General features: G+C 42.6%; 1 protein-coding gene across 1 annotated transcript in view; it reads left to right on the forward strand.

Moving 5' to 3' along the window:
* Positions 1 to 229: 229 nt before the first annotated feature.
* Positions 230 to 22,420, forward strand: part of whrna (whirlin a) — a gene marked incomplete at both ends in the record, with an annotated part of 264,691 nt that continues 242,500 nt past the window's right edge. The window contains one exon of the mRNA XM_080742584.1: positions 230 to 994. Within this exon, the coding sequence (XP_080598710.1) occupies positions 230 to 994 (765 nt within the window). The remainder of the gene's footprint in view (positions 995 to 22,420) is intronic.

Consider the following 22,420-nt stretch of genomic DNA (forward strand, 5'->3'; position numbering starts at 1 on the left):
ATTGTCGCTCCGCCCTGCAAATTACGAACAAGTGTTTTTTACATCCATCAGAGCCAGCAGCCAAGATGGCCAGTATTAACGTAGCGGACGTCCTCCGGGGATCGGATTGCAAAGCACCGTTTTAATCTCGTGCGTGCTGCTGCTGCTATAGCCCTGATGTCCGCGCTGTCCCCGGCCCGGTGCCGCCGCGCTGCTGCAGTGTCCCGCCGGTCCCCCTGCTAAAAGGATCATGAGCCACACGGACCTGGAGCGCATGTCGCTCAGCTCCTCGGCCAACTCGGTGGCCTCGAGCGCCCGCACGCTCTCGGCCAACGTGAAGAAGCTGCACAACGCGCTCAACCTGCTGCTGGACGACTTGGAGCGGGAGCAGTTCATCCACTGCCTCAACGTCTACCACTCCAAGCGCAACGTCTACGACCTGGTGCAGACGCTCAAAGTCATCCTCAACGCGCCGAGCAAGAGGCAACTCCTGCCCATGCTGCGGCTCGTCATCCCGCGCTCCGACCAGCTCCTGTTCGACCAGTACACCTCGGAGGGCCTGTACCTGAAGTCGGATCTGGTGGGTGCGAGCAATGGCAGCGCCGAGACGCAGCAGCAGCAGGGCGAGCGCGAGCTGCCCGGCGGCAGCCCCACTCCCCCGGGGCACTTTCAGCCCTGCCACCCCCTCCCGGAGTCCCAGATGGCGCTGCGGGGCTCGCCCGACAGTTTCAGCACCAGCAGCGAGGGGACAGCTCCCTCCATGGTGCCGCTGCTCGGCAGAAACTTTCTGCACGAACCTCCGGGCGAGCTGCGGCGCGTCACCATGAAGCGGCACAAGAGCAACGAGGGCTTGGGCTTCAGCATCCGCGGAGGCTCGGAGCACGGCGTGGGGATCTACGTGTCGCTGGTGGAGCCCGGCTCCCTGGCGGAGAAGGAGGGTCTCCGGATCGGCGACCAGATCATGAAAGTCAACGACAAAGTGTTCGAGAAAGTCACGCACGCCGAAGCGGTGAAGGTGAGTTTATCTGTTGTGCTTGCTTGCTTGCTTGCTTGTTGTTGTTGTTGTAAGAGAGTGGTGAAAGTGAGAAATAAATATAGGGACACAGGTGTGTGAGAGAGATTCTGCGCGCGTGTGTGTCTGTGCGCGCGTGTGTGTGTGCATGTGTGCACGTAGCCACATGCATATCAGTTAAATCTAGAGAACATTACCTGGCAACATTTAAGTATTATGAACTACCTGCATCTAGGACTTGGGTTTGGCTTAATCCACATAAGAATGAACCCCTCTTCTCAAATGCAGTCCAACTATTTTACAGTAAGCTTCTGGCATCTTATGAATTGTGGCGCAAATGACAGAATCATGGATGGAATGCAATTTGTATACTGCGTGGCCTAGTTACATTTCTAATCAACCTGATATATTCATTATGTATTTGAACTGGATGTCTGAAGAAACTGACCTTTTCAAGCTAACAAGCCCGATTTATGAAGGAAATGAGTTTTGTCATGCCTTGCCCTTGTGGTGATCCATCTCATAGCTATTTAACAACAGTTAAATAGCTATGAGATGTACTGTAGACATGTTACAACAATGAAGGGAAACTGCTCTATAGGAGCCGGTGTAATTGGACTCTTTCAGGGCAGGTGGTAGCCATACTACAAGGGACTGCATCAACCACTCTGCCTTTCAACTATAAACACAATAAGGCTGTCTGCTGAGCATTTCATGCCTTTTATATGGGCTATACCATAGTCAATGTTATTGAGCCTAAAGGAGCCTATTAGCAAATGAGGTAATAAAGGAGTATGGCTGATCCGCGCTGCAGATGCATTAATTTAAACCTTGTGGGGGACCTTGGTTTTATGAGGCTGTATGAGCTGTCCATGGTGCTAAAGACTGATTCTGGGATCATGCCTTCTCTCTCTCTCTCTCTCCCTCTCTCTCTCTCTCTCTCTCTCTGGCAGTATAGAGCCTATTCTATAGCCTACTTCGTCATCTGAGAGTTGTCACATTTTTTATTCGAAGCTCCCTTATTTTCATCAAGCGCCACCACTATCTTGCAACTAAGTAGGTCTATAAACTAGCCTTCACAGCTCTCATTCTTCAGCAGTCTACAGTATGCGTGCACACAGAGTAGCACAGAGACATGACATCACACTAGGCGTAGGCCTATACCTTCCCGAAATGTTGAGAAACTTTCATTTCAGGATCTAAATTCTCTTCTTAAACTGTGTTAAACAAGTGTATGCTTTTTTTGCTATTAGGCAAGCTACAGATTAATATGCATGCAGTTGCAGCCGTGCAGTTCATTTTGGAACCCCATGCAAGGCGAAGGCCTCGCTGCTGCACAATTGACTAATCAGCACATGCAGACATTGCCAGATACGCCTATCAATAAATCAATCAAACTTTATGCAGGAATTCATCCAGCTGAGCTGACACAGGAACTTCATTTGCAGCATAGGGGCCTGCTTGTGCAATTAAAACAGTGCTTACGTAATATAAGAAAAGGATACCAAATGCACCAGACCTACAGAAACAGGGACTTGTAACCTCTCATTTTAAAGTCGACACTGAGAGTAGTCGACTGCTACTACTGCTGCTACCAAGCCGACTCTTACTCCAACAAACAACTTTTATCAGTCGATTACAACTTGTCCACTTGACAGCTTTCAGGTTTGACGGGAGATGGGGGTGTGAACTGTTAACTAGTTCATTTGTAAGTTATTGTGACAGTTATTATACAAGATAAAATGCTCAAGACATGCAGTACAATCCAGTGCATTTTCATGTTATTATAGGGCCAAATCATAACAAGGTGTCTCAAGAGACTTTTAACCACTTGAGCCCAATCATCCCTATTCTGGGGGGAGCATTCGCAGAGGAATAGCAGATCTACAAGCTCACAACGTACGTCACAACATACTGTACATGCAATGACCAGTGGCACAAAACAGACAATATTGTCACATGCTGTAAACAGACTGTGACGGATTTATAGGGCGTCTTAGGTATTTATAGTATTCATTTAATTTGCAGTGTTCCAGTTCCACCCTAGCAGCTCTACTCTTTAGGTTTAACCAGTTTTGGTAAACCCATGTTGTCTGATGACTTCAGGGATGGCTTGTGAAGTCAGTAGATTGTAGTTGGGCTCTGGGGATGAGTCAAGGGCCTCTATATAGCTTTCTCTCTCTCTCTCTCAGTGTCGAGAGAGAAAGGTATTGTAAAATCAAAGAGATAAGAGATAAAGAGTACTTAAGATATACTAATGAGAGAGAGAGAGAGAAATTATTGTCTATAAATACTGTCGGTATCTCATAGTGTGTGTGTGTGTGTGTGTGTGTGTGTGTGTGTGTGTGTGTGTGTGTGTGTGTGTGTGTGTGTGTGTGTGTGTGTGTGTGTGTGTGTGTGTGTGTGTGTGTGTGTGTGTGTGTGTGTGTGTGTGTGTGTGTGTGTGTGTGTGTGTGTGTGTGTGAGAGATGCATGTGTGAAAAGGCACAGGAAATGTCCTCCCTGCTCAGCTTCTCTCTCCTTTCCTTCCATTTAGTCTTTATGGCACAAATACTGTATAATCGGTCATACTTTAATGTCTTTTGGGACAGCTGGTGACCTGGGCCCGGCCAGCATGCGGCTCAGAGTGGGAGGAAGGCATTAGAAAAGCAAAAAAGCTTGGAGTCTCCAAATTCAATGGCCCCACATCAGCTGGAGCGCTGCCAAACACATTCACATGCCGACTTGCCGAGGCTTTGGCCACAAGTCAGAGAGAGAGAGACAGAGGCTGAGCTGGATTGCTGCAGCTTTGCTGACTGCTAATGGTCACTGCCGTTGATTAGAAAATCAGAGTGAGAGATAAGAATCTAGCTAAACCCATGGAGGGAATTAAGAGTTTGGTAGCCCGGGGCGGGATTTCCACAGTTATTAAGAGATGTTTGTCTGGTCTGTTGTTGTTGTCGTCAACTTGTATACCTGTAACAGAGCAGCTGCTGTTGGGAATTTGGCCAGCTGTGAATCTGATTAAACTCTTAGAATAAATACCCTCTGTGTAGTTGTCTTCTGGTTAGCAGACTGTTGTTAGCGCTCTCTCTCTCTCTCTCTCTCTCTCTCTCTCTCTCTCTCTCTCTCTCTCTCTCTCTCTCTCTCTCTCTCTCTCTCTCTCTCTCTCTCTCTCTCTGTCTGCATGTGCGTGTGCATGCATGTACTACTATATGTGATTTGTATTTAGCCTGTAGGGGTCCTGGTCCTAGTAAACATCAACTTTGCCTGGTAGCTGACTAGCAACGACGATATAAAGCTGAGGATCAATGAGCAACAGTGGGCGAGATCTGTGGACATATACTGTGTGTGTGTGTGTGTGTGTGTGTGTGTGTGTGTGTGTGTGTGTGTGTGTGTGTGTGTGTGTGTGTGTGTGTGTGTGTGTGTGTGTGTGTGTGTGTGTGTGTGTTTGAGATTGTTATTTTCAGTGCTTAACTTATCCGATAGTGTCGTTCGCCATAAATGTCAGATCTGCAAGTTCACAGCATGAAGGGGATAAATGAGCGCCTTGTGTTAATTAAGGAGTGGTGTTTGAAAACTCTGCAAAGTGTGGTCATGTAAACAAATGAACAAAATCAGAAAAATATACTAAGGGGCCAAGTGAAAGAAGTCACCCACGCGTTGGACTTATTTTTCTCATTGTTGATTTATCCAAGGGAGTTTGCGGAACTTGCATATTCCTATTTTTAGTAATGCCCTGGATCAACACTGGGCATGATGAAGCCATTTAAGCTGGAATTATACTTTGTGGCTTTCAGGTGTTGAGACGCCAAGAGAGCTTGTACATACAGTAGGCTATTTTTGGTGCATGACGCTTGTGTGCAACACCCAAAGTGTATTTTTTTTATACGTGTGTAATGCTAATACACGCGTCTGGTCTATTGACAGCATAATAATATATTACTAGTCCTGTGCCCGGGGGTGTGCACAGTATATGTATATGAAGGATTGAATGTCCCTGAGGAGTCTCAGAAGTAATGCAGACGGCAGACAGACATTCCGTAATTAATAGTTAGATGTATCCCTGAAATGTTTGTTATTTAGCTTTTAATGAAGTATTTAGTATTGCTTTTCACTACTTTTGTTCATTTAATTCATGCGTGATTCTGAGACTGTTGAGATTAGACAAACAGAAGTGGAATATTCCATAGTTTTCTCAAGAATCAATTGAGACTCTGCGGAGACTCCGCTGGTCATCAAATTAGTGAGTAGTAGGAAAAAAAGTCATTTCGGCGGTGAACTATCCCATTAATAATGACCATCTGAGCATGCAGCCATTAGCTTGTTCAAGCTGAAACTGAATTCCCCACATGGGATCAATAAAGGTGTCTACATTTTGTCTACATTTTACATAAATGTCTAAATCTAAGTAAAAGACGTGAACCAGATATATCAATTCTGGCGTCTAATGCCAAGAAGGAAAGTGAATCCCAATCACATAAATATGCAGCGTGACTTTGATTAAGATGTAATGGCAAATGGTGCGTTTATATAACACCTTTCTCCAAAGCACTTTACAATGTGCATTATAGTATATTCATTCACCCATTCGCACACCAGTGGCAGAGGTAACCATGCAAGGCAGCAGTTAAGGGTGAAGCATGTTGCTCAAGCTCTAGCTCCAGGTCCACGGCTCTTATTTCATCATGGCAAACCACAGGAACCTCCTGAGGTCAGTAATGATCCTCCTGTGTCTCGGAGGATGGAGGATTCATTCCTGCTTTCTATGAGCTTGCGTGACTTCTGTACTATTAGGCTGTGCTTGAGTAAGACATTGAGTCCTAATTAAAGGCTGATTAATGCTTAGTTGCCTGCCAGTGTCGTTCACCGGCAATAACCGACCTGTAAGGTCACAACGTGGTGCAATGTGATGTGTTTTAGGAGCTTGTAGATTGCCTACTTTTGTTGTACGACACCTGCACAGCTAAGTACTAGTAAGACACCTCAGGGTGACAAGCGCGGTCTCGCCACGTCTTGGCCATCTGGTCAGTGATCTATATCGGACCAGTTACCCATATATGGCGACCCCTGGTACCCATATCCATGTACTGTATATGGAGATATGCTGTGAGAGCCCAAACATGCTTACTCAGTTATTTGTTATGTGAAAGTCCTATGACGTCTAAGACATCTGACATCATACTTACAATCCCTTTTATGCCCATACATGGAGATCCATGTCTGTAGAACCAGCCACACAGATATGGGCTGTCTTGGCCATCTGTCATGGCCATATGGATTATGTTTGTGTGGTATGTGGCCGATGTGGCTTCCATACATGGGCATTCCCATATGAAGTTATGGGGATAAAAGGAATTCTGTTAGTGTGGTTCCCCTGTATGTTCCCCTGACATCACAGTGAAGTCAGAGCTTGATGTCAGAGTGGCAAACCCATTCTTTTATAGTGGTTCCCCTGACATCACAGTGATGTCAGAGCATGATTTCAGAGCGGCAATCCCATAGACCTTAAAAAAGTGTACACATCCAGACAGAGTCAGCATGTGCTGTTTCGCATACTAAACTGCGACCTCCGGTCGCAATAACTCGGATTTAAATGGCTTCATCATCTTCCAAGGCATTCAAAAGTTCATTAAACTCCCTTGGATAAATAAACAAGAGAACAATAAGTTGTTGACTTGTAAGTTGATGACTAGTTTTTCTTGGCCCTTTTCTGACCATTTCTCAGAAATTATGGCAGCTTGTTTGTTTACATGATCACTTTGTAGAGATTTCAAACACCACTCCTTAGCACCAGGAGGTCATTTATTGGCGCTATGTCTTATTATTATCGTCTGCCCAGCACACTATGATTTGTATGAGAGGCACACCTTTTTAAGTGTCTAGAAGAATTCAATCGCCATTAGAGAAAGTCACCTCTCCCTTTTAGAAAATATATTCTGCCTAAGTGTAAACGTTGCAGAAACCTTGTCGGCCGCTGTTTGTGATTTAATGAAGAGAGCTTTGGCCTGGGTTCAAATATTTTCTACTGAAAAGATTTGTTGCTTTTACGTCCGTTGTTCCTTTTTATCTCTCTTTTATTTCTGCATCTGTTGAGTTAAGTTATGAGTCTTTTTTACACAAGACGATTGGGAGTTCTAATTTTTCTAATTGCATTTTACAAACAATAAACATGCATTTATTCAGAAAGTTCAGAACATTCTGCATTATGTGGGACCACCTGCACAGGCCTATTATTTAGTTTGGCTTTTTATTGATGGAAACTGGGAGATTTATCAAACTGTTCTGTTTATACGCAGTCAAAATGCTGCTATACCTGCTGCAGAACATTGTATCTGCTTTCACAAGCGTACTGATATTCTGCCTCAATTATTTCTATTTTGACCGTGGAACTTCTGTATATCTGACTTGTTATCTGACTTCAGATAACATTTTGTTCCTTTCGATATTCTATTTTTATATGTGACTATTTGAAATTATTTGGCTTTTTGTGTTATATATTATTTCTATTCTTGGCTCCTCAACAATAAAATCTATCCGCACACACTTACTTGCACGTTCAAGAGCAGGTATTTAATTATTAAAATGTATTAATACCTTCTTTTATTGTTGATTCTGTCTACTGTTAGTTGCCTAGGCACCTGCGTTTATACCTTATTTGGGTGTGCGGCAGTTCTTTTTCGCCAGTATTTTGGCTCCTGAAAGTCTAATCTCCAACACCCTCCAGTCTGAGGTCTGTCAGTTCAAATGCTGCAATCCCAGCTGAGTGGCGAGACTTAAGCAGGTGTTTACTGAAGGATGCCAGTCAACAACAGTACACCATTTTGGAATGTGTGGAGCAGAGCTGATATGAAGCTGTCTGTAAGGCAGAATGGATTCGAAAGAATACAATAACTTTAAAGCCGCTTTGTGTTCCGTCAAGATATGAAAGCCCATTTCCGCTTCCACTTCAATCCCAAAATAACTGGGCATAACTGCTAGGGATCTACAGTATAACTCTGTGCTATTTATTATACCTAAAGGATTCTCCTTATTTTGAAGGAGACATTCTTTGAAAAACTCTCCATTCAGAAATCACCTGTATTCCTAGGCCCCAGGGAAACGAGATCAAAGCGTGTTGCGACTCTTCTTCTACGGCTTTGGATGCAATGCATTGTGAGATTTGTGAGACACATTAAAGATTTTAATACATTTTATACGTTTGAAAATTTGTGAAATGGGACATTCTGCATAATGTGTACTTTTCTACTTTTGGTATGTTATTAAGGACAATTTGATACCAATACCTTTCTACTTCCACCACAGGATCTGAATGGACGGACAGGGTGACAACCACGTGTCTCCCCGGTTTACTACAGGGCCTGTAAATAGTTAAGAGTAGGTTCAGAGGAGACTGGAGGTAGTTAACGGCAGGTTCAATGGGAACACCCGTGCCCTCCACTTTCAGTGCAGTCATCAACATGTCCGCACACGGACAAATGTGTCCGTGGCAAGATTTGGTTTTGTCCGTGGCAAATTCGATTTTCTTTTTTACACACCATTATATTAAAATTATTTTCATCATAAGACCCAATTACTGGATGTCAGTCTCCAGGCTTTCTTCAGAATATAATGACACTTATTTACTATGACACTATGGCATATTTGGAGACCAACTAGTACTAGTGGTTCTCAAACGTTTTATTTGCAAGGACCCCCATAACACTGAGTGTGTACAAATGGAACCAAATGGACCCGTAACACTCTCAGTGTTACAGACCTGTTATGATCATCTCTTTATGTGTTTCTGGTAATAGTATTGTCCACTCATTTGTATGTCCATGGTGAAAATTGAATTTTGACAAAATGTCTACCTCAATCCAGCACAGCGATGACCCCTGTTTCAGTGCGGTCACTGTCAGACAGCAATCCCCCCTCACAGACCACAGCCAAATAATAAATGTGATCTTTACACTCTCAGGTCAAAGGAGTGACACAAAAATTAAACGCAGTAAGACTGTATAAATTGAATCCTAACTTTCAGACGGGCCCTGCAGACTGGGAAAACAAATTCATCATGGCCTCCTAGAACTCAACCAATCTCATGAATGGCATATCAATACAACCCAAATCAATATGTCCCTAGCAGAGATGGCGTAAACAACTCCACTTATATGATATTTCATAAGGCAGCTATTCGAGTTAGCCTTATAAAACAGAAATGGAAGCCCGTTAAGAGGCACAATGCTGACAAATGGTTGGTCAAGAATGCAAGACCATCAGAAAAGTACTGAGGAAAATGGCAAATATAAAACATTGCCAACCAAATAACCCAGCCTTACGCATTCGGCACAATTAAATTGTAAGTAAATATAACTTATAGATTATACATTTAGGAACACAAAAAGTGAATAAAACCCCCATGAAATGTTAAGATACTGACAACACCATTAATCAAAATCAATGCTGGGATATGTGGCCGTATCAACCTTCCAAAAATGGTGACATCTGGAGTGCACAGCTGTACAAAGTCAAAACAATAAATCTAATTGATTAATTTGAATGCAAATGAAAAGATGATTAGAAGAAACCCTTGATTACCCAATTACTTGGGAATAATTGACAAAATGTCTCTAGCCAAGAACAGCTTGAGGTCCAGGCAGCATTAAGAAAATAAAATGCTGACATAAAGCACTCCAGGGATGCAGGGGTCGGGTGTTAAAGTAGTTTAAAACCCATTCAGAACGGGTACACATTATTGTGTATCGTTATTTTATGCTTTAACTATTGAAAAATAGCAGATACACAAGCTCACAGCGCGGCACTCGGTGCCGCGCTGCGAGCTTGTAGATCTGCTATTTTTGCAAAATCGTGAAAATTAGAATTCTGACCCGATTCTATAAGTGTCTTTTGAATCCTTCTAAGATTTTTTTGAAAAACCTGTTTCTATGTCAGCAATCTGGCTATAGCCATCGTCAAAGAAAAGGTCCTTTTCACTTCAATTGGAGCTCAGTTAGTCTGTTCTTGAGAGACTACTGTGTCAGTGGTTCTCAAACTTTTTCATGTGAAGGCCCCCCAAAATGATATGTATTTGGCCACGGAACCCCCATCTCAAAATATTTAGTTCCAGGGACCACCCAGAAGCAAAATTTTAGTTACAATCGTTCGCTTTGAAAATACATATATTCAAAGATTTGCACACATTTTCACGACTTTTTCAAAAATAGCAGATCTACAAGCTCGCAGCGCGGCACTCGATGCCGCGCTGTGAGCTTGTATATCTGCTATTTTTCACTGGTTAAAGCATTCAATAATCCTAGGCCTAAATGGGTTAACTCATTTAGTGCCCCTGAAATTAACGGATTATAAAGTCCACAATGCCACCTTCAGGCTGGCATCACCACCGTTATCTTATTTTGAAGGCCAGAAGTCCACAGCGCAATCACTTCCGGTCTGACGTCATCGGGTCCTGCGCCGGAACTGATCGTTGTCCACTTGGAGTTGTGTAATGGCGGACCGGGAGCTTTTATACCATACCGTATAACATAAGCGAGCATCTGCCTCCATCCTAGCTTCTAAAGTGTAGTTTTGAGATAATGGACATTAAAGACAGGGTAGCAGAATAACATCTACTTTGTCCCAATTTAATTGTTAGGTAGTTGTGAAAATATTTGCCAATGCAACCATATAGTTGTCTTGCCTGTTTTCAGAGTTGTATTCAGACGGAGATTCCAATGTCCTACTTTTTCAAAACTCCTCCTCCACAAGCTCGGGAATGGCCGAGCAAAACCATGACGTATGGAAGCAGAGCAACATCACGTGATCCCATTGAAAGAAATGGGGAAAATGCCTTGGAAATTACAATATTTTACACTTTTTCTAATAAAGTGAACTCTTAACTTTCTTAATTGACATGAACAACAACATGAATGCTATACACTTGCAATTTTTTTATAAAGAATCAATAAGCCGTTTTTTCCGTATCCATTATATAGTGTAGCATGCACGTATTTTACTAGCCTGGGGGGCGTGTCTCTTCGCGGCCCAGTTCTCTAGCGAGGCACTGAGAAACACCAAGCCGAGATGGGCGCTCGTTTCGGCCAGGTGCTGGAGTTGCCTCGGTGCTGTTTTTTTTTTTGTTTTTTTTTTCCTCTCTCTCTCTCCTCCCGTTTTTCCCCCTGCCTCTCGATTCATGTGTTCTCTACCTCTGGACCAAACAATGACACGAGCTTGGATTAACTCACCCAAAAGAAGGTAGACAAATGTATTCCACTGGAATTAGTTATTAAAAGTACGTGCTTAACAAAGGGGCCGTGGGCTGTGCGAGCCACGTGACGAGCTCGACTGGAAAAGATACTCATATTTACTTAAGTAAAAGTACTCTCATATCATTCTCGCACGCATGGACAGTCACGCAGTGGCCAATCTACAGTACAAGCTCACAATTGTGAGCTTGCAGATCGGCTAGTTTCAAACAGCCAAGGTATAATAGGGCTAAAGTAGTTATTATCTGGTCCTTCACAAACGCGAGTGACTGGGCCGTGGGCCGTGCGAGATCGCAATGGTGGAAAAGATATTTTACTCAAGTAAAAGTACTCTCATATCATTCTCGCATGACAGTCGCCTAGGACGTGACGTGCAGCTTGCAGATCGGCTAGTTTAAAACAGCCAAGGTATAATTTTATATTATAATGTATTTCCGTTTTGATTGATTAAAGACTTTATTAGAAGTTTGCATAGGAAAAGGTACTGTAGTAGCTAAAGCTTTCAAATAATTTTAATGGTGTACAGTATTTGCCTCAGAGATAGATGTAGTGTAGTAGAAGTGAAAGTATTGGAAATTGGAAATATCCAAGTACAAATACCTCAACATTGTACTTGAGTACAGTAGGACTACTTGAGTAAATATACTTATAGTTACTTTACACATCACGGTGATGTCCGGGCGTGCAGCGAGCCGCGAACACAAACAGTCACGCAATCAAACAGTCTGCAATGTGTCTCTGCTACTACTGAAGTAGGCTAAAGTACACACAATCAGAACATTAAACAATTATTTCACTAATCGTTCACTCTCTCAGTGCAGACTGGAGAGTCCTGCAGAAACAGGCAGAGGGGAGGGGGTGACTGTCTGTCTGTCTCCCAGTCCCTGCCTGTCTGTCTGCCTGTCTCACTGACTGAAACGAGCCGCCGCTGTGACGGAACAAAGAGGCGTGGTCCCGAAGTCGAGGGAAGCAGAAGGAAGTAGAGGGTGTAGAGGGAGACACTGATTATAACTTCAAATGTGCCTATGTAGCGCCCCCTAGCTGTAGAGGGGCAAAAGTGTGAATGAATGATCCACGACGCAGTGTGCCGCTTCAAAACACAAAGTGTACTTTTATATAAATTTCAATGCAAATATCAAAATAACAATCATATTCAATCATGTTCTTCACAAATAAATTCAGCATCATGTTTTCCCATACTGTATCACTACTATAATACTGTCTCCATATTACCATGAAATCATCACCCAAAATACAGTCAGCCAAAATGAATGCACCATATACTATATGTGTAGCATCAAATTATTCAAAAAGGTGCCATTCAGTCAATAACTGTAGCATCATATAATAGCAATAAACAAGGCACCGTGTATGCTGAAGCATCTCTATTACCATCATTTTCCCAAAATGACTATGAAAATAAATGCACTAGTTAGGCATCATCAATGCACTCAAATAAAGTGTCCTTCAGTTTATAACTGTACTGTATTAAAGTATCACAATAGCAACAGAAAAGGCACATTGCATGCTAGAGCACTTAAATGTTACCATACTACACAAGCAAAGTGCATCAGAAGTGCTTCAATGCACTGATTAATTCAAAGGCACCTGTAAACATGTACTGTACATTCACATTTTTAACCCATATTATATAAATGAATTGTTTTTAAACCAAACCCTTTTTATCACCTTTTTAACCTTAGGTTATTCTTATTTATGTTTTTAAATGCACTTTTTATCTCTCCATGAATTACTATTGTTTTTAACAGCAACACTCTTATCTTCATGAATTAATCACGTTTTTAACTGACCACAGCATCTGTAATGCATCATATAGTTTTTAGCTTTCACCCATAAAGTTCACAGTTTCTGTGCTCCATGAATTAAATGATGAAATAGATCAAAGGCAAACACACACGACGTGCAGCGACGCTTCACAGTGTAAACGGCAGAAAATGGCGTCTCCCTGCAGTTCACCATGTGAGTTCCAAACAATTCCAACTAAAGGTTTAAACTCTTAGAGTAAACATTTCCCAGCGAAAATACTGCTCTACACATCATATACAGTACCCAAATTATATAGTTTTCACATTGGGTTGTCTGGCGACAGTATTACCTGTAGAGGGGCAAAAGTGTGAATGAATGATCCACGACGCAGTGTGCCGCTTCAAAACACAAAGTGTACTGAGGCGGAAACAGCAGTGCGCGCCCTGTACAGCTCTGATCCAGACCAACACAATCGATAGCAGATCCCCCAAACACTCTAGAGTCGATCACAGAAATGTAGATCACTGTAGTGATGTAAAGCTTAATAAAGAAACATGTCAAACTGTTTCAAATGGACCCAAATTGTTTCCCAAATAACGAAAATAGCTTACAGTAGTTAGACCAAAATAAACACATTGAAATACAGTACTCTTAACCAAAAGAATAGCTTAAAAGACCGTTTTTGCATGAATGCATGAATCAATAAAATAATTAAATCAAATAAATTTCAGTCTACTACACCTATGTCTTTTGTGTTTTTATTTATTTTAAATTTATTTGGGCATCCTTAGGGGATTTTTGAGAGATATGCGTCATTATTTAGATAAAGAAAGATTCATGCTCCCCCTCCTTTAAAGATGAGATCCCCCGTCCACCTCAATGTTATGGATGGGACTATTTTGTGCTCGTGGAGCCGTGATGATGCGAAATCAGCGACGGATTTCGTCTCCGGACCTCCGGCCATTCTTCTCGGTAATGTACCCGCCGTTACAGTAATATATTACTTTTCGCGAGATATCTCGGGAATGGCACTACAGATACTCGAGTACATTTCGCGAGATATCTCGGGAATGGCACTAAATCGGTTAATATCATATTACAAACAGGATGATGTCACCAAATGTCAGTTTCCTAACATCTGGTGTAAATGGCTCATTTCCCACGTCCCCAAGAGTGGGCACAAATCCAGTGATGGAAGAAGACACTCGCATGTTTTACTTAAGTAAAAGTACTGCAATGTAGATACACTCTGTTACAAGCAGAAGTCCCATATTCAAAATATACTTGAATAAAATTACAAACATATTGTTAATTCTGCATCAAAATGTACAAAGAATCTTTCGAAAATCTGATCTACAAGCTCACAATGCGTGGCATCGCGACGCTATTTTTAGATCGGCTATTTTTGTGAGCTTGTAGATCGGCATTGTGAGCTTGTAGATCTGCTATTTTTGTGAGCTTGTAGATCAAAAAGCCCTCCGGATATAAACGGGTTAGATCAGTGTTTCTCAAATGGGGTTACGTGTACCCGTAGGGGTACGCAGGTACTACAGGGGGTACTTGAGAGAACATGGAAAATGGCAACATTAATTTTAATGTTATGTTTAATGATAACAATCTTACTGTTACTGAATAGAAAACGGGCTACTTACTTTTATTCGACATAAAATGTGTCATTTGACTTTTAATGTCATTATTTTCTAGTCAAAATGTTGTTGTCGATTAAAGGGGGTACTTGGATTCAGCAATCAGGAAAAGGGGGTACTGAAGCCCAGAAAGTTTGAGAACCACTGGGTTAGATAATCACAATGAAAGTAGAAAGAGAATTTAGCTAGTTGCAACCCGAATCAGTAAATCACCATTGTTAAACTAGGAGGATTCTTGTTGTGCCTCCTCCGCTCCCATTCCTCTCTGTAATTATGAAGTGAAATATTTATAAATCACTTTAATTAAGTGGGCGGAAGCTAATTTCTGCTGCCTTTGTGTTTTGGCGTGCAGCAGGATCTGATCTATATCAGAATGTTTACCCGTAGCGTTTGAAGAGTGAAAGGATCATGATGATGGGGGCTGAGCAGGGAAAGCCCTGATTACAAATGTAGTCCCAGCCAGGGGAGGAGATGAGGTGATCACTCACGGCATCTTTATCTCATCTCTCTCTCTCCGCTCGTCTCCGTGTTTTCTGTGGCCCTCATTCATATACTCATCTTTCAGTGATCCCCCTGGCCCTTAGTGCGTATTTTCTCAAATGCAAGAGAACGCATACATCTCCCTTTCCCTCGCCTCTCTTGTCAGAGAATGATGCCGTTAATTCCCTTCATGCTGGGTACTCTCTTTTAGAATTTAATGGATTGGACACGCCCATCCAAACACCTACACACACATCATACACGTGTATAGTATACTGCATACATTGACACTAGAATTTGGCACAGAGTGGAAACTCAACAGAGTGATCACCTTGCCTATAAAGGCAAGCGCCCATCTATCGAGCTGATGATGCCCTGGACCCAGATGATCTAAACTCATTCTATGCATGGTTTCAGGTTAACTATTGTGGTGCCAGAATGTTTGTAAAACCAAGGACATTATTGTGAGTTTGTGTACACAACGGCAGAGGAACTTTACCCGCCGTTATGAGACACCAATGGAGAGCAGGTTCAAGTGGCTCAGCTTGCAAATCACGGTGGACACACACCTGTGGATTACACAGACACTGTGTCGTTGGGAAATTCAATGTCTCACAGAAATCCTTCTACAAACGCGAGGCGTTGTGAGCATGTAGATCAGGGTTCCCCAATAGGCGGCCCGCGGGCCATTTGCGGCCCGCGGGGGGCTACTGTCTGGCCCACACCAACCCCAGTAATAATGGTGGTATAAGAGCAGCAACAGCACTAGTATATCGTCGTTGTCGGGTGGAAATCTCGTACCTCCAAATTTGTATGCTCTTTCCCAAATCATACAAGGCCGTCGCACAAAAGTAGTGAAAACAGCAGATCTACAAGCACACAATGCCTCGCACCGCGAGGCGTTTTTTTAGATCGGCTGTTTTCACTAGTTTAAATACTTTTTAAAATGATAAATGCAAAACGAACGGTTTTGGACATACAAGATTTTCACCCGACAACGACGACATTTGAACTGTCGCTGGAGTAGCGGGAACGCCACAGTCGCCCCCTGCAATGTTGTGGCCCTCAGCTTGGTACCTTAGACATAATTCGGCCCGTGGGGAAAACTGATTGGGGAACCCTGATGTAGATCGTCTATTAAAAAGTCCTTAAATTGTAATTTTAGAAATGTGCATATATGCTCTATACACTTAAACTTTATGTTGGTTTGTTTACTGTTGAGTGAGAAAACAATGTTGCACATTAAGGTCCTGACCCGCAGGTTGAGAACCACTGGTCCACACTAGAGAGTGGGTCGAGAGTGAGAAGGTGGTGCGCACTACAGAGCGTGAAGGTGGTGCACAGACTGCACACTGCAGAGTGCACCGTGTGGACTTCACTTCCCTCCCTGCAGAACTTATCAAAGCAATGTTGGGACTGCTTGTGTTGCTGTGGTCAGGCGAAGGCCTGCGCTGTCACAAATCAATACAGAAAGACACAGAAATCACTTTTTGCCTCAGGCTATCAGAGCCTTGAACAATGACCCACCTGCCAGGTTAACTGTCTATCCTGCACTCTCCAACAGAGCACACGCTGCATTTTTATTTGTCCAATTATTTATTTTTGACATGGATATCTCAGATGTCTCGCACAAACTGTACATTCTTTGGATTATATCAAGCTCACAATTGCTATAGTTTCACAACATCATATTTACTGCTTTACTGCTGTTTTGCACTATACTTTCCTTCCTTTTGCTGCATGTATTCTGTGTGCATGTGTATTCTGTACATCCCAGGCGGATATTTTCCACAGGCGACAACATCGTACGATGGAGTATAAATTAAGCATTAGAATAGCCAATTTTAATCCCCCTTGACTTTTAAATTTGGGTCGCCATCCTTTGTGCTGAAATGGGAAATGTCGATTATGTTTCCGTACTTCATCTCTCTTCCCTCAAAGATTTTGTCCATCTTTAAGGCAGTTTGTACTCACCTCGGATTCACCCCCTCCGTGTCTTGTGAGAGAGATTCACCTCCAGAGTGACTATTGTAAATGTTCTAATTGCTTTACAATGGAGCCGCCAAACGCTTCAGTTCACTTAGAAGGTGTCCCCAATCCATCACTTGTCCGCTTGGCAGCACCACTGTAAATCACCAGAATAGCCATTCATATCAAGTCAATGAGCTGAAACCCCTCCGGTCTCACTCTTTGGCCACTTGTGTCTGTCTGCCGACTCTGATATGACTTGTTCTATTACTATCATGACTCATGATTTTTACACATATTTATTTTATTCAAGGTCTGTATTGAGGCCACAATTGACATTAATGTGTCCTGACAACAGAGGATCTTTCGCCCCGCACACTAAACATAGCGGTGTACAGGATAAATCAAGCCTAAGAGCTTCCGTACAACACAGAAAACTCCTGAGTGAAAAGGTGTGGATGGCAAGTTGATTGAACAAACAAAGAAATGTAATCAGTCAGTGTTTGTTACACGTTTGCTTGTGTTGGTTGTGGTTGCTTTCCATAGTAATAAGTGTCATCATGGTGTTATTTTATATCTACGGTTTGAGTCAAATGGAAGTGAGAATTGAGCGAAGCAGTTTGGGGCTGCCGGCTGTTAAAAAGGAGAAATATTTGTAGTTACTAAAACACTCTTAAGAATGTTAATGTACCCTCTCGGAGTTAAATAAAATTCAATAAAACACTGGATGCATACAGTGCATAAATTATATTAAGTCATATTGCCCTGAAGTTATTATATTGAATGCTCACAAGTTGTCACAACATAATATCCCAAGTGAAGGGCCATCCACACCACCGTCATCGTTAGTTGTGGTGTGGACTCTGCAATCCACTTGACTTAAAGGTGATACACCATGAAATTTCACTTTTCCTATTTTAAAACCTTTTTTTGGGGTCCCACTAGCACCTTCTATCCTCACAAAGTCCCATTTCTGACCGTTGTGTCTTTCTCTGGTTTTGGGAAGGCGGAGGTTAAAAGCATCCCACAGGTTCTCAAAACAGGCTGTCCAAATTTCTTTTTTTCAAAAAAAAAAAAAAATATGTTTTGCAAAAAAAGATTTTTTTTTTCAAAAAGATTTGGGGGGGGGGGGTGGCGCAGTTCAGGCCAAAGGTGGTACTGCAGCTGAAAATGCTCTGAGAGCCATTCAAAATGAGAGAGGCTCTCTATTCAGGAGTGGTAATTTAGCCTCAAACCTTTTGAAAAACGTTTTTGGGACATAAACAATATGACATAAATACTTTTTAAATGCATGGTGTATCACCTTTAAAATATTCTTTTAAACTATATACGGTAGTTAGTTATGTGCACAATGTGGATGGCCCTATTATTCAAGAGATTAAGAGAAAAGTATTAAATCCTGAAATGGAAAGACATGGTGGGAAGCCACCGGTCAACTGAACGAGTGAGTAAAGAATGGGTTCATTTCAGGGAAAAAATTGCCACTGTGCGCAATAATGACAGATGGAGTTGAGAGCATGCCTTCTAGACCAGAACCCACTTTACAGTGTATAGGCTGATGTGTTTGATCACTCATAAAACCTCGGGCGTTTGTCTTCTTTGACCTCGCGGTAGATTTATGGTTAAATAGAGTTACCTGTGTTGTCTTAAAGGCTCCGGCTTAACCTGAGGCGATGGAGGGAAGGTGAAAGTCCCAGAGGTCTGCTGTGAATATCAATGAGGAGGTGGGATGGCTCAGTACCTGCCTGGGATTTGTTCTGTCTATTACCAAAGGCACACATTTTTTAGATTGACACTAGGAGATGGCTGTCCTTACTCCCTACATGGGCGCACATACTAATACACATGCATTACCTACTGCAAATGCATGTAATCACATGTACAATCATGCACAAATGTACATGGAGGTCTAATCACGCACGCACACACACACACACACACACACACACACACACACACACACACACACACACAGACGCACAAAAACACACAGGAGGAAAGACACGCGCACACAGACAGTGAGCATTAATCATTAATGTGATTCATAATCTTGGACAAGTGGGAGGTATGAAGAGTCATTAAAGAGCCAGAGAGACATGTTTGTAATAACTGACAGGGGCCTTCTGGGTCCACTTAGTTAAATCTTGTTACAATCTGATGGATTTGACTGTGGATGTGTGTGACACAAGCAGCCATTTAACGATTTTGGCGATTTTGGCGCATGAAGAGAGATAGAGTTGCATGATCGTAAATGGGGATGATTTGAACAATCTTCCCCCAGAGAAAAGGACTCCCGGGGAAAGTCATGAAGTTTTTTGCTGTGCATGAGGTTATAGCTGTGACACAGGGGATTGTAAATGACCTGTGTGGGCATTATATCTTACTGTGTTTTGCATATTCTGTTATTCACTTATAAGCTCCAGTGGACGCCACATCTTCATACAGGATGTCTGCTCAGTTCAGATGCGGGACTTTGAGGACATTAAGCGCATAATACCACCTTTTTTTCAGGCCTAAAAGTGTGGTAATTGTTCAGGCCTGGCCAAGCCTCGGGCCTGCCCAGTAGGGCCCAGTTAAGGCCTTAATTTTCAGGCCCGTTGAGAACTCTAGTTCAGAGTCTCGCTCAAGGACACTTTGACATGGTGACAGGGGGAAGGATGCCAAAACAATATATTTTTGAATCTTACGTACCTGTAAACAAGATGTAACAATAACGTACTACCTTGATGACCTTGGAGACAGGGATCACACCGGGAAAGTTCTGAGACGCCCCCTCTATCTCCTGAGACACTGTTGACACATCATCACATCGCTGACCTGGCGTCTCTATTCTGGGCATGTCAATATGGACGGGGAAAAACCTTTCAACAAATAGTGAAAATAGCAGATACAGTTGTGAGCTTGTAGATGACACCATTGCCACATGGTGCGATGAAGTATGAAATGGGGCTTAAATTGGTTAGAGCTAGAGGCAGAGTAGGCTCAGCAAGAACTGAGCTGCCACTGAAAGTGTAGTCTTTCAACACAATGCTACGCCCCTGTAGGCCATGAACGGAAGCTGTCATCTGCTCATCATTTCCATTCACATACAGTATGTTAAAGGAGTAGTTCACCCCTACCTATTTCCTATCAATTACACACCCCATGAATTCAAGTCTCCTTGGGGTGTTTAATTGATAGGTAATTTTTTGGTTGAACTACTCCTTTAAGCTTGCTTAATTGGCTTCGACTAATTTGATTTACATTCGGTTTATAGTTGCGAGACGCGAAGTCGGAACGGAGGTGGTCGGGGTGGTTGGTTGAGGGGGTTGGGGGGGACAGGGTATCCGCTTTACCCCATTCTCATTTTCAGCGCATCTGTTGCACAGACCGTTTAGGCTGAAGCATTTTGAAAGGGGTGTGAGCCAGCAGTCTGGCTCGAGAGAGAGAGATAAAGAGAGAGAGACTACTAAAAGAGCTGCTGGCAAAGTGTGTACTGAAAGTAGAAGCACAGGAAGTTCCACCGTCATGCTGTGCTGTTACTTTCCCCAGGACATGAAATCTCATGTCATGTCTGGTCAAAGAAGAAGAGACGGTTTCCATGGGAAGTATAGAACAACAGAACTCATAGTGCCCTCTATAGACACTTTCGGCAGTAGTTCTTTTTCCATGCTCTATTCTCCTCTTGAGAATGATAACAGGCTGGGCAGAGTGTGTGTGTGCTGATGGTGGAGTGAGCAGTTAGCAGGAGCTCCAGATGTCACTTTTATTCTAGAAACCCCCGGGAAGGAGCCCTGTGGGACATTTGATACTACAGATCTGTCTCGCCTATCTGCTGCCCGCACACGCACACAGACACACACATGCACGCGTGGGCGCACACACACTCCGTGCCATCTGTTGTGCAGATCCTTCACTATGGAGACTTTCAGTGGCTTGAGCTGAAGATTAGGTGAATTGTCAAAACGAGAGATAATCTCAAAGACAATATCGTCGTTGTCGGGTGGAAACCTTGTAAGTCCAAAACCGTTCCTTTTGTATTTATCATTTTAAAAATGAACTAAACTAGTGAAAACAGCCGATCTACATGCACGAGGCGTTGTGTGCTTGTAGATCAGCTGTTTTCACTATACTTTTGTGCGACGGCCTTGTATGATGAAGCAGGGCTTTATTTTACGAAAGAACGTAAACATTTGAAACTTTTGAGATACAAGGTTTCCACCCGACAACGACGATATGACATAGGACAGGCAGAGAACTTACAGAGAACAACAGGGTGGAGTTATTGTAAATATTGTTGCAGTGTGAGGTGCGTATCTGCATTGCTAATTCAAATAGGTTATTGATTCCTAGCACTGTGGAACACTTAACGGCCAGTCATATACATTGAAATCCTCAGTGTTAATTGAACCGAGTGTAAATGCAGGATTTATTTTCCTTTACATTGGATTTTAAATAAACACAGAGAAACGTATGTGTACTTTCCTCCAAGGCACATGATTGGCTGCATGATCCGATGGGTGTTTCCTGTGTAAATAATTGAAGAACAGTGTGCCGACTTGCCTCATTGGTTTGTGCTGGGAACATTTAAAGTTGATTCATGTTTATTTGCCATACTGGAGACACAAAATATTATCGCACATTGCACACAACATGTTAATCCATTCAAGTTAAGGAATTCTTGAATTATATATTTAAAATCCGGTGGTTTCCATTTACAAAATAATGGCAGAAATTGTAATACATTAGTGGCAAAACATTGCCTCTGGCACTTAAATGGCTTGCGAGCGCTGAAAATCGTGAAATGTGTTCTGAAGTTTTTATAGTTGTAGTTTCTCCCCAGCTAATGAATTCTGGCAATGTTGTGGGGGCGGCAGCACCTTTATGTTAATTATGGCCCGTGAAAGACAGAGGAAAGGTGGGCAAAATAAGACGTTTAAATACCATTTTCATCCACACTTTTCTGCCATTTCTATGGACATTTAATCCATTCTTACTTAATATTTTCTCAGTTCTTTCCTTCTTCCCCTCGTGCTCTCTCTACCCCCCACACTCTCTCTTTTCTCCACAGCATGAGTTACTCCCACTCCCTCTGGTGATCAAAGTCCATGTTACCTGCACACACATTCCCCCAGAATGCATGAGCTGATTTTCCACATAATAAATGGATAGAGTTTTCTCCATTGTCTTCAGACGGGTGCATCAAAGGAAGATGTGGAAAAAAGCTCATGCTCCCACACTCATACTGTACAGTATGTACACACAGACACACATGCATGCACACATCTTCAGCATGCAAAACGCTCATCCAAGCTAAAGTATGTGCATATCAAACAAGTAGTATGTGCAGATTCATCACGCATACT

The sequence above is a fragment of the Nannobrachium achirus genome (assembly GCF_963921795.1).
Source record: "Nannobrachium achirus genome assembly, chromosome: 15".
Classification (NCBI taxonomy): domain Eukaryota; kingdom Metazoa; phylum Chordata; class Actinopteri; order Myctophiformes; family Myctophidae; genus Nannobrachium; species Nannobrachium achirus.